Raw genomic sequence first — 13,699 nt, 5'->3', positions numbered from 1 at the left:
TCTGGGAAGGAGAAACACAGGAAGTCAAGATGTAACGCCATGGGATAGGAAGCCCGGAAAGTTCTCCGGTAAGAGAAATACTTAGATTATCAATTATGGGGTAATTACTTAAGTCAGAGCTAGCCAGTAAGAAACAAGCAAGGCCAACAGCTTCATAATGAATATAGCCTCCTGTGTGTTTATTTGGGACTGATGCGGCTCTGGAGCCAGGCTGGCGGGAAGGCTTTTCTCAAGGAAAAGCTTCTCTTTACAGAGCTGTGGGCCCTTCTCCTAGTGCAATCTTGGATTAGGAGCACACACCATCCTAGCACTTGGGAGGCGGAGGCAGGAACATGAGTTCAAAGTCATACCCAGCTACAAAGCAAGCTCTACCCTGGGGCTCATGAGACTGTCTCAAAAAAGAAAAATAAGATGGAGAAGGGCACCGGAGAGATGGCTCAGCTGTTAAGAGCCCTGGGTGCTATTTCAAAGACGGGGACTCACAGCAAGAGCGTAGCTCCAGTTCCAGGGGGTCTAGTACACTGTCTTCCGGCCTCCAGGGGCACAGACAGCACACTTACATACATGCAATACACATAAAATAAGCTAAATGTTCCCTCTAGGCTCTCATGCAGCTAAAGGTGGCCATACAGTCCTTGCCAACGGGTTAGAGAGAATCTACCAGAAAAGAATTCAAGAGTCAAATTTTGAGAAGAAAGCTTTTGACCCTGACTAAGTACGGCTTGCAAGGGACATGGTAGACTTGCGGCAGCCATGCTGGCACAATGAGGCAGAGGCCAGGTGAACTCCAGAGGCCTGGTCTGAGCCGACTGAGCTGGCACGGCCACGTCTAGACCTTGCATCAACTAGGATCAAGGTCTTTTCTTTTGTCTCAGCTAATTTAAGTTTTGTACCCAGTTGACAAAAAGGTGAAGGAATTGCTGCCAGAAATTGGGATCAACTGGGATCATTAAGGCCTTTAGTTTTTTTCCACAGTGTTGTGGAATATTTGTTTATCTGCCTAAAGATTATTACATTTGTTTATGAAAGATGTGTTGCATTTGAATTAATTTTAAAAAATTAACCTGGGCTCAAAGGTAGGGTTAGCAACTAGTTTACAGGAAGTAGCGGGAGGAGCTGAATATGAGTTCTTTTAGTTGGGGCCCTGTGGAAGGAGAGGCTTCCTGGATGACAGCTAAGAGGGAAAGTTTAGCCATTTGCTATTCTAACTCTGAGCTCACAGGTTTTTCACCCTAGTTTTTGAATCTTAAGTTTTATTATAATGAAAGAGATTTAGTTAAAATTACCTTTAGGGGCAGCAACAGAGCTATTGTCTGGGGGAAATGAATTTCCCGCCCCAGGCTACCGCCTCAGGAGCCGTGGTTCCAGCAGTTTAAGGCATAGCCACTATAAGGAAGGTAAAACAGCACTAATACTTGTATTGAGACATTTTTAATTGCTGAGAGTGGTGGCTTGCATGAGCTGTAACTCGCAGTGCTGTGTGGGTAGGTTTAGGAGGTATGACCTTGTCAGAAAGCATGTCACTGGGAGTGAGTGGTCTCTGAGGTTTCAAAGCCCTACACCATTCTCTGTGCTCTTGGCTTTAAGCTGTGGTTCAAGATGTGAGCCCATAGGTTGGGCATAGCAGCACACGCCTTTACTCCCAGCACTCGGGAGGCAGAGGCAGGCTCATCTCTGAGAGTTCAAGGCTGACCTGTTCTACAGATCGAGTTCCAGGACAGACAGGTATACACAGAGAAACCCCGTCTCGAAAAAATAAATAAAAATAAAAGATGTGAGCCTTCGGCTCCCTGCTCCTGCCACCACGCCTCCACTCTGCCGTCGTGGATGGATCTGAGCCTCTGGAACCTCTTCTACCAGCCAGTGTGGGTCTTCTGTGGTCATACTGGTGTAGAGTTCTGGGCTTCTGGCAGAGCCCACATGGAAATGCAGCTGCCACAGAGGAAAGCGGACGGAAGCAATCCCTCATGCTGGCACTGAGCTGCTAGACCCAGCCATGCCTGAAGCCACCGCTCTATGCGCGTATTTCTTTCCTCCTCCCCTCCTTTTGTCTCAGCTAACTTAAGTTTTCACCACCTGGTTGCACCAGCTGACTGAAGGGTGAAGGAACAGAGAGAAGGGAGCCGGAGAGCAGGGGAGTGGGCTCTCACCTGGCAGGTCAGTGGACGGGGGAGTCAGGGCCACGGGGAACGGCGTCTGTGAGAATGGCTTCACGCTGCAGGACAAAGGGAACCTCTGAGTACAATGGAATGACGATGCGATGGGTTCAGTGACTCAGTGACTGCTAGCATTTTCCACGTGAAACGGGGGTGGATAACTACTGACCCGCCCATAGCCAAACAGCCAGGGTCCATAAAGCCCGGACGCCAACCCCATGCAGTCCAACCGTGAGGATCAAAACTTTTGTGTTTTGGCAATACTAGAATTGGACCTAGTGCTTCAAATATGCTAGGCATGGGCTCCACAGAGCAACTCCCCCTCACTGGGAGATTCGAAGCAGGGGCTCCATCAGGGCCACATCTCCAGCCCCTTACTGGGGTACTCTAGGCAGGAGCTCAACCATTGAGCAGCACCCCCCAGTTCATGGGTTTTTGCTGCAGGGTGGAACTCAAGATCCTTCTGCCTTAACCTCTGAAGTGCAGGGATGACAGGAACGAACCAATCCCCTGCCCTGTGTGATAGAAATGTTCCACAGTAGCAGCCAATGGCCACAGTCGCTCAGCACTAGTCTGGCTGACACGCCTGAAGAATGCTTTTAAAACAGGGCCTCATTATGTAGCCCGGGCTGTCCTAGAGCTCACAAAGACCCACCTTCCTCTGTCTCTCAAAAGCTGGGGCTACAGGCATGTGCAACAATTCCCAGCTATACATGTAGTCAATTCTAATCTAATAATGGAGCAGACTCAGACTCCAGAGACCTAGATTTAGTGCAGGGGATGATGGTCAGGAGACTGAGAGGCCAGAGGTCAGAAGAGGTCCAAGGTCAACAAACGAGATAAAAAAGACAAACCCCAGGGACCTTCCAGTCAGAGTCCCAGGGCCTCCTCAGCTCTCAAATTTGTACGTCAGCGGATTTCCCAAAATGCCATGATCTCCTGTCACCTAGCCATCACTCAAACGCCAGCTCCTCGGGAGGACCCACCTGGCCTTCTAACACCGACATCGGGGGATGGAGCAGGAGGATCTATTCTGGGCTACAGAGCTGAGAGCCTGTCTCAAATAAATACAAACAAAAGTAGACCCTCGAGGCTAGAGATGGACCCCAGTGTAGAACACTTAACGAGCACGCACAAAGCCCTGGAATGAACCCAATTCCTCAAATACATATTTTTCTTACTTTACACATAACATGTCCAGGAAGATTACAGCTTTCCACCTTGTTCCTTAATAAGGGCATACCCAGGCACTTAGTAGGTGTTCAGTAAAAACCTGGTGTCCCAGCAGCTTAACACAGGCCCCTGTCATAGAAGAGGCTCACCTCAGCTTCCTGCCTGTGAGCCTTGCATGGGTTGTTTGTCTGACTAGAATATTCCCACCCCCACTTTCACCTGGCTAAACCCCAACCTCAGAGAAAACCCCAAAACTTTCTCCCTCACCATAAAACCCGTGGTGGTTCCTCACAACGCTGCACATACTTCCATTTTGTAGCCCTGAAAGTGCTGGTCTCCCCCATTTGACTATGGGCTGCCGGCGCCCAGTCATCCCTCCTCTACGGTGCACCTGCAGTCGCCTCAGCCCCTGGGGACTCGCTCTGATCCTTCCTGTGTCGCCAGTGACTGGATCCCACAACCGACCATCTCATTCTCTGATGATGCACACTCCTGCGTTGCCCTCACACAGCTCTGATCCTTCCTGTGTCACCAGTGACTGGATCCCACAACCAACCATCTCATTCTCTGATGATGCACACTCCCGCGTTGCCCTCACACAGCAATGCTGCACCACCGACATCCGGCCAGGCTAGGGCTCCCTCAGTGCCCAGGGATCTCCGAGCTGAGGAACCCCTGATATTCATGGTCTCCCTCTCAAGTAGGAAAATAAAGTAACCCCTTCCCCACTCTCAAGCCCCAAGAACCACCTCAGAGTCTGGAAACGAGCCTTCACAGGCATTCTAAAGGCACACATAGGCCCTCCCATGATCCTGAGACCCACGCATCCTTCCCAGAAGCCTCTAGGTCTATTATTGTCTTCCCAGGAACCCTTCATCTGTCCTGGAGCCTTAAACACCCCTTCTCATAATACTTAGGATTCCCCCATCTCTCCAAGGAGCCTTACGACTTCCAGCCTCTGGGCCCTTTTCTCTTCCAGGACCATCTGTATCCATGACTGTTTTCCTGCAAGACTTTAGAAGCTTCCTTTGTGTTTTCTAGGAGCCTCTGGGTCTACAACTGCCTTCCCATGATCCTCTGGGTCCCGACCTACATCCCTCCCAGGAGAAATTCACCAAACAACTGCCTTCCTATGATACTGGCCACATGTTCCTCCAGTAGTCTCTGGGCCTCATATCTGCCTTCCCATGAGCTTCTGGGACTGAGGTCCTCATTTAGGAGCCATTTTTTTCCATGTACATGTGCCCCTTTTGAGACATGAGGTAAGGGGGCCCTAAGCACAGATGGGGTCACCCCACGAAGACCTTAGCCAGCAAAGTGCAGGGCTAGACTTCTAAAACAGATGGTATGGCTTCGGGATCTATGTCCAAATGGGTGTTGGTGGGAGGGAAGGGGGAAGTACTCACTCTGGAACATTCCACGGTGGCCCAGAGCTCCCTGACCAGAACTGGAAAAGCTCAGTGGTCTAAAGAGGAGACACAGATGAGGGTCAGACATCCCCTGTTGGCCATTACAGACCCATCCTTCCATCCCAGATCTCCACAGTTCCCAACCCAAGCCACCTGAGGGCCAGAAGGACCCAGCTTGGCCTGGAGGGACGGCGCAGAGATGAGCTGTGCTGAAGACATGGTAGCCATCGTCTGGAATGCTTTGTCCTTGGAGACTTGGTCCTGGGGAAAGGTTGAGGTCCAGGTGAAAGGGGAGTTCCAGCCAAGACAGCCAGTGTGGGACGGTGTCAAGGCCGGGGTAGGAGATGAAGACATGGGAATGTGTGACCCACGGTCAGAGAGGGGCCGGCTCCCCACCTGTCCCTTCAGGCCTCCTCAGTGTGTGAGGTACAGGGGTGGGTGAGGAGCCAAGGGAAGAAAGAAAACCCAGCTTAGGAACTGCAGGCTGTACCTCACCTCCTTTAGCACCGGAACACCAACCTGAGTCAGCACAGGGCAGAGCATGGGGGCCGCAAACGGAACGGGACGCACATTTCCTCAGAGGAAGAAAGGTTCGCAAGACCAGGGTAAGATACTAACGGGTTTTCTAAGTCAAGAAACAGCTAGACAGTGTTTCCGGATGCCCAGGCTACAGGAAATGAGACTTTCGAGACCCCTGGGAACAGGAAGGGGTGTTTGGTATTCCATACAGAACACAGAAGGGACTGAGAAAATACAGAGAGACTGGAACCTGAGGGCTGCAGACCTACAGAAAAGGAAGGGACCGTTTCCAAGGACAGGAAGTAAGCTGGCATCGGCGGTACACGCCTTTAATCCCAGCATTGGGGAGGCAGAGGCAGGCGGGTCTCTGAGTTTGGGACCAGAGTGAGTTCCAGGACAGCCAAGAACAGCTAAAGCTACAAAGAGAAACCTGGTCTCAAAAAAGCCAAACAAAACAGGAAATAATCAAGGCTAAAAGAAAAATCACACACAAAGAAACAGTGATGGGCATTCACGTTGGCGGGCACAGGGAACTCACAGGAGAAAAGAGTAGACGGTACGGTCTCTCACAGGAACGCGTACATGCAGACAATGAGGAATAGAGAAAACAGAGAAATGGGGCCAGCAGGGACAGAGGGAGGGAAGCACTGCAGCACAGTAGAGACACAGCCACCATCTTGGTTACATGAGCCTGTGCTTGATGAGCAGGCCTGCAGGCCAACCCACACCCCTCAGGCTCTCTGGCCTCCTCCGTGTCTCTCTCTGTCTCCCTATTCCCTCGGTGGCTGCATGTGTCTGTCTGTTTCTGTCTCTGTCTACTCCCACCACCTCTCTCTGGGTCTATGTGCTCTTTCTGAGTCTGTGTGTGTGTGTCCTCCCCTGTCTGTCTGTGTGTCCCCATCTCTGTCTGTCTGTCTGTGTGTCCCCATCTCCATCTGTCTGTGTGTCCCCATCTCCGTCTGTGTGTGTGTCCCCATCTCTGTCTGTCTGTCTGTGTGTCCCTATCTCTGTCTGTCTGTGTGTCCCCATCTCCGTCTGTCTGTGTGTCCCCATCTCTGTCTGTGTGTCCCCATCTCTGTCTGTGTGTCCCCATCTGTCTGTGTGTGTGTCCCCATCTCTGTCTGTCTGTGTGTCCCCATCTCTGTCTGTGTGTGTGTCCCCATCTCTGTCTGTCTGTGTGTCCCCATCTCCATCTGTCTGTGTGTCCCCATCTCCGTCTGTCTGTGTGTCCCCATCTCTGTCTGTCTGTGTGTGTGTCCCCATCTCTGTCTGTCTGTGTGTCCCCATCTCTGTCTGTGTGTGTGTCCCCATCTCTGTCTGTCTGTGTGTGTGTCCCCATCTCTGTCTGTCTGTGTGTGTGTCCCCATCTCTGTCTGTGTGTCCCATCTCTGTCTGTGTGCCCCCATCTCTGTCTGTCTGTCTGTCCCCATCTCTGTCTCTGTGTGTATGTTTTGTGTCCCCAGCTCTCTGGTCTCTCTCTCTGTCTCTGGATCTCCCCATGTGTCCCTGTCCCTTTCTCTCTCAAGTCTCTCTCTCTTAGTCTCTGAATCTGTATCCTTCTCTCTCACCCCTCCCTCCCCACCTTTATCCTTACCTTCAGCTTGGACTGAATTTCTCTCGATTTCCTTCGAGCCAAAACCTGGATGTGACTGGAGACCTGGAGGGATGAAAGGCCAATGTGAGAAGTCTTTGTCCCTCCCTCCCTGTGGCTCATATGTTGTTCCTCCACAGGTGACAAAGCCTAAGGCCAAAGGCTGTCTGCAGGAGTGGAAGTCCAGCCTCCAAGGCTGATCCTCCAGGTCCAGGCCCCTCCTGTCCTTGGGTTTTCAGGGTCTCTCTGAGCCCCTTTTGTAATAACCCTGCTACAGAAATGTCAGCTCTGACAAGATGGCTCAGCAGGTAAAGGCACTTGGCACCAAGTCTAATGTCCAAAGTTCCATCCCTGAGACCTACACGGTAGGAGAGAATCAATTCCTGAATGCTGTCTTCTGATTTCTTTTGATTTCTACAGCACAAGGCCACACACACACACACACTCTCTCTCTCTCTCTCTAAATGTATTTAAATTTGTTTGTGTTACATTTTATGTATGAGGGTTCAGGTGCATCATGATGCATATGCAGAGGACAGAGGAAAAGGTGTAGGAGTCGGTTCTCCTATCATGTGGGTCCCAGGACTAAGCTCAGGTCAGGCTTAGCAGCAAGTCACTTCACCAACTGAATCATTTCACAGGCGCACGATATAAACATTTTACAGAAATATCTGGCAAGCCTACAACATAGGGAAAACCACATGAAACAGAAGCGAGGGTTCAGAGTAAAGCTTGCCCTTCAGGCACTGAGACGTGAGTTCAGTCCACATAAACTTATAACCCTGGCGCTAGGAGTGCAGACAGGCGCAGGCTGGCACTTGCTGGTCACTCAGCCTGGTCAAATCAGCAAGCACGGGAGCAGTGAGAGACCCAGTCTCAGAGCAGTAGACAGCGACTGAGGAAACCTGAGGTCATGCACTGGCCACCACATGCTCATGCACACACATACAAGCTTCATGCACACACACATACAAGCTTCATGCACACACACACATACAAGCTTCATGCACACACACGCACGGATCCCCACACACATACAAGCTTCATGCACACACACACATACAAGCTTCATGCACACACACACACACGGATCCACACACACATACAAGCTTCATGCACACACACGCACACGCATGGATCCCCACACACATACAAGCTTCATGCACACACACGCACACGCATGGATCCCCACACACATACAAGCATCATGCACACACACGCACGGATCCCCACACACATACAAGCTTCATGCACACACACGCACGGATCCCCACACACATACAAGCTTCATGCACACACACACGCACGGATCCCCACACACATACAAGCTTCATGCACACACACGCACGGATCCCCACACACATACAAGCTTCATGCACACACACACATACAAGCTTCATGCACACACACGCACGGATCCCCACACACATACAAGCTTCATGCACACACACACACACACATGGATCCACACACACATACAAGCTTCATGCACACACACGCACACGCACGGATCCCCACACACATACAAGCTTCATGCACACACACGCACGGATCCACACACACATACAAGCTTCATGCACACACACGCACGGATCCCCACACACATACAAGCTTCATGCACACACACACACACACACACATGGATCCACACACACATACAAGCTTCATGCACACACACGCACAGATCCACACACACATACAAGCTTCATGCACACACACGCACGGATCCCCACACACATACAAGCTTCATGCACACACACGCACAGATCCACACACACATACAAGCTTCATGCACACACACGCACACGCACGGATCCCCACACACATACAAGCTTCATGCACACACACGGATCCCCACACACATACAAGCTTCATGCACACACACACACACACATGGATCCACACACACATACAAGCTTCATGCACACACACGCACAGATCCACACACACATACAAGCTTCATGCACACACACGCACGGATCCCCACACACATACAAGCTTCATGCACACACACGCACGGATCCCCACACACATACAAGCTTCATGCACACACACGGATCCCCACACACATACAAGCTTCATGCACACACACACACGCACGGATCCCCACACACATACAAGCTTCATGCACACACACGCACACACATGGATCCACACACACATACAAGCTTCATGCACACACACGCACACGCACGGATCCCCACACACATACAAGCTTCATGCACACACACGCACACACATGGATCCACACACACATACAAGCTTCATGCACACACACGCACACGCATGGATCCCCACACACATACAAGCTTCATGCACACACACGCACACGCATGGATCCCCACACACATACAAGCTTCATGCACACACACGCACGGATCCCCACACACATACAAGCTTCATGCACACACACGCACGGATCCCCACACACATACAAGCTTCATGCACACACACACGCACGGATCCCCACACACATACAAGCTTCATGCACACACACACATACAAGCTTCATGCACACACACGCACGGATCCCCACACACATACAAGCTTCATGCACACACACACACACACACATGGATCCACACACACATACAAGCTTCATGCACACACACGCACACGCACGGATCCCCACACACATACAAGCTTCATGCACACACACGCACGGATCCACACACACATACAAGCTTCATGCACACACACGCACGGATCCCCACACACATACAAGCTTCATGCACACACACACACACACACACACATGGATCCACACACACATACAAGCTTCATGCACACACACGCACAGATCCACACACACATACAAGCTTCATGCACACACACGCACGGATCCCCACACACATACAAGCTTCATGCACACACACGCACAGATCCACACACACATACAAGCTTCATGCACACACACGCACACGCACGGATCCCCACACACATACAAGCTTCATGCACACACACGGATCCCCACACACATACAAGCTTCATGCACACACACACACACACATGGATCCACACACACATACAAGCTTCATGCACACACACGCACAGATCCACACACACATACAAGCTTCATGCACACACACGCACACGCATGGATCCCCACACACATACAAGCTTCATGCACACACACGCACGGATCCCCACACACATACAAGCTTCATGCACACACACGGATCCCCACACACATACAAGCTTCATGCACACACACACACGCACGGATCCCCACACACATACAAGCTTCATGCACACACACGCACACACATGGATCCACACACACATACAAGCTTCATGCACACACACGCACACGCACGGATCCCCACACACATACAAGCTTCATGCACACACACGCACACACATGGATCCACACACACATACAAGCTTCATGCACACACACGCACGGATCCCCACACACATACAAGCTTCATGCACACACACGCACACACATGGATCCACACACACATACAAGCTTCATGCACACACACGCACGGATCCCCACACACATACAAACAAGCTTCATGCACACACACACACACACACATGGATCCACACACACATACAAGCTTCATGCACACACACGCACGGATCCCCACACACATACAAGCTTCATGCACACACACGCACGGATCCCCACACACATACAAGCTTCATGCACACACACGCACGGATCCCCACACACATACAAGCTTCATGCACACACACGCACACGCATGGATCCCCACACACATACAAGCTTCATGCACACACACGCACACGCATGGATCCCCACACACATACAAGCTTCATGCACACACACGCACGGATCCCCACACACATACAAGCTTCATGCACACACACGCACGGATCCCCACACACATACAAGCTTCATGCACACACACGCACGGATCCCCACACACATACAAGCTTCATGCACACACACGCACAGATCCACACACACATACAAGCTTCATGCGCGCACACACACACACACACACACACACGGATACACACACATACAAGCTTCATGCACACACACACATGGATCCACACACACATACAAGCTTCATGCACACACACGCACACGCATGGATCCCCACACACATACAAGCTTCATGCACACACACGCACACGCACGGATCCCCACACACATACAAGCTTCATGCACACACACGCACGGATCCCCACACACATACAAGCTTCATGCACACACACGCACGGATCCCCACACACATACAAGCTTCATGCACACACACGCACGGATCCCCACACACATACAAGCTTCATGCACACACACGCACAGATCCACACACACATACAAGCTTCATGCGCACACACACACACACACACACGGATACACACACATACAAGCTTCATGCACACACGCACGCGCACGCACATGCACACACACACGCACGCATGGATCCCCACACACATACAAGCTTTTCATTTCTTTTGTAATCACATGAACCACATCTGCCTTGAACCTGAACGAGCACATGAAGATGGCCCTCAGGAAGTGCCCAGCCCCAAACCAAAGGCCCGAAGTGCCAGTCTTGAGACCTGCTTGCGAGTTCTAGTCTTCCCTGTCCTCAGCTTGATGTAACGGGCAATGAGTTCATTCCGGCCTGGAGGAGTCAAAACAGAAAAGATCAAAGCATCAGCAGAACTTCAAGCTGGAGAAGACAGGGGTGAAGGATGACATCAGCAATGCAATCCTCATTCAACTACAGCCCAGCCAGGCTGAGGAATCCCTCCGCCACAGATCAATCACCAGCTCAGTGACACCAACTATGACGCCTCCAACAAATCACTTTTTTTTCTTGAGACAGGTCTCTCTCTACGTCACCCTGCCTGTTCTGGAACTCACTGTGTAGATCAGGCCGGCTTCAAACTGGCAGAGATCTGTTTGCCTGCCTCTGTCTCCAGAGTACTAGGATTAAAGGCGTGTGCCACCACAACCAACCTCATTTTTGCTATTTCCAGACAGGGTCTTATATAGATGGGACTAATGTATAGCTCAGTCGGTGGTCTAGGATGACCCTGAACTCTTGAGGTGTGTCCCACCACAGCTGGCCAGACTCTGGACACATTAGATAGTGTGATTTTTCTCACTCGGGTCAGGGCGCCACAGGGGACTCACCGTACATCTTGCCCTCATCTGACAGGATGATCTTTCGGCGGCCACAGGGAGGGTATATGGCCAGGGCCTCTTGAAAGCTCTGCTCGATGTCGGGGCTCCACACACCCTCTGCATCAGGGCCCCCGTCACCTCCAACGCCCTCACTGCCTCCAGTGCCCTCCTCGCTGCCTTCCTCGCTGCCCGTCCAGCCCCCGCCATCATCCAGGGGGGCCCCAGTCCGGGGTTCCCCCATCTGGGCCTGCAGAGGCAAAGATCAGCAGCTTTATACGGTGTTGCAAGAACAAGGCAGGAGGCCTGGCTGGGGGAGAAAGCCAGGCCTGAACTTGTGGGTTGAAGCCCTGACCCCTGGGCCTGAGGGAGGAGAGAAACCTAAGCCTGGGATCTGGGAGGCCGTCCTTCCCCTGAGTTTTCAGAGGTAGCTGCCTTGGGTTGAAGTCACCTGACCTCCTCACAGAGGTGCCCGAGGCCATGTGGACGAAAACTGTGTTTGGATCACCCATCCAACTAACCAGAGTCTGGTTAGTTGCCAGGAGTGGGAACTCCAGCCGCACTAAGAAGGAACAGGTGCTAAAAAAGGGCAGCAGCTGCTGGAAAAGGAGAGGCTGCGTTCAAGACCCAGGGAGAGAGGAAAGAGAGATCCAGGAAGGTAGGGCAGAGAGATGCAGGGACAGGGACCCAGACGGGCACAGAGGAAGGGGGAATAATCATGGCTTCATGGCTGAGACCTGAAAGCGACCACAGTACCAGGACAGCCATGCAGCCCCAGGCCTAGGGACACAGTAGCCCAGCCATCTGGAGGCCAGAACAAAGAGCCCAGGCATCCCCTCCCCCAGCTCCCCGCAACCCTTACCGGGGGCGGGGCAGAGTGAGAGCAGCCTCCACGGCCCCGCCCCCTCCCCCTGGGCTCGGCTCCAACCCAAGTTCCCGTCGACTTTCCGGAGGCCAGGAACAGGGAAAACTTTTCCCATACTGTCCGATACCGCCTCCCTGGAGGTTCCATGTCTTCCAGAACTTTCCCGGGCGCCCAAAGTTCTGAGTCCCATCCCCTCCTCTGGACTCTCGTGGTGGAGTTCAAGCGAACAAAGACCCCCCCAGACCCAGCCCAGTGTGGCGGCGACGTTCAGGGCCCCCGTAGGCTGAAATCCCCACCCAGCCCATGTGGCCAGACAAAGAGACAGGCGAGCCGGGCAAGGCAGACACCCCCAATGTCCTGCCGCGGTCCCCAAGCCTCAGAGATGCACGGTGGAAGTCCAGGGGGGCTCGCGGCTCTCCCCCGGCCGCCCCCGCGCCCGCGCTGCTCCACGGAGGGCCACACGCTCTCAGGGCGGACACTTGCAGAAGGGGTGGCCCGGGAGGCGTGCACCTCGCGCCAACCGGAGAGCCGCGGCTCTCCGCCTCCTCCACGTCCCGCGTCCGCAGCCCGCGGCCACCCGCGCGCTCCCGCTGCCGCAGACCGTCCCCGGGCCGCCGCTAACTCCGAGAAAGTTCCAGCCCTGCACTACCGCCTATCCCAGCGCAAACTCGGGCCCCAAGGCACCCGGAGGGCGCAGGGCAATTCCCACGCGGTCCCAGGAACACGCACCTCACCTCATCGCGCGGAACTTCCCACCCCAACTCACACACCCCAAGCAGGATCCCGATTCCCGCCGGCGCCTTCCTACCTCCCGGCCTGGGCAGGGGAGCCGCGGGCGGGCGGGGCAAGACCGGGAGAAAGTTGCCGGGAGCTTTG

The 13,699-nt window shown here is 52.9% G+C and overlaps 1 protein-coding gene across 6 annotated transcripts in view; it reads right to left on the bottom strand.

Moving 5' to 3' along the window:
* The window catches only part of Tead2 (TEA domain transcription factor 2), a 22,471-nt gene extending 8,772 nt beyond the window's left edge, over positions 1 to 13,699 (bottom strand). For 2 of the 6 annotated variants that reach the window (XM_040736145.1, XM_040736147.1), the window contains exons 1-7: positions 12,821 to 13,169; positions 11,971 to 12,208; positions 11,391 to 11,455; positions 6,852 to 6,914; positions 4,892 to 4,999; positions 4,736 to 4,794; positions 2,151 to 2,215 (exon numbers count right to left, since the gene is read on the bottom strand). In XM_040736145.1, coding sequence (XP_040592079.1) covers positions 2,151 to 2,215; positions 4,736 to 4,794; positions 4,892 to 4,999; positions 6,852 to 6,914; positions 11,391 to 11,455; positions 11,971 to 12,208; positions 12,821 to 12,970 — 748 coding nt within the window. In that variant the 5' untranslated portion in view covers positions 12,971 to 13,169. Of the gene's footprint in view, positions 1 to 2,150; positions 2,216 to 4,735; positions 4,795 to 4,891; positions 5,000 to 5,257; positions 5,288 to 6,851; positions 6,915 to 11,390; positions 11,456 to 11,970; positions 12,209 to 12,695; positions 12,717 to 12,820; positions 13,170 to 13,552 lie in introns of those variants that run through there. The other 4 variants (XM_040736149.1, XM_040736150.1, XM_040736146.1 and 1 more) reach the window with 4 other exon arrangements.

Source organism: Mesocricetus auratus, unplaced genomic scaffold, assembly GCF_017639785.1.
Source record: "Mesocricetus auratus isolate SY011 unplaced genomic scaffold, BCM_Maur_2.0 Super-Scaffold_100054, whole genome shotgun sequence".
NCBI classification, from domain to species: domain Eukaryota; kingdom Metazoa; phylum Chordata; class Mammalia; order Rodentia; family Cricetidae; genus Mesocricetus; species Mesocricetus auratus.
The sequence above is the reverse complement of the archived record's forward strand: the minus strand, read 5'-3'. Positions and strand labels throughout refer to the sequence as shown.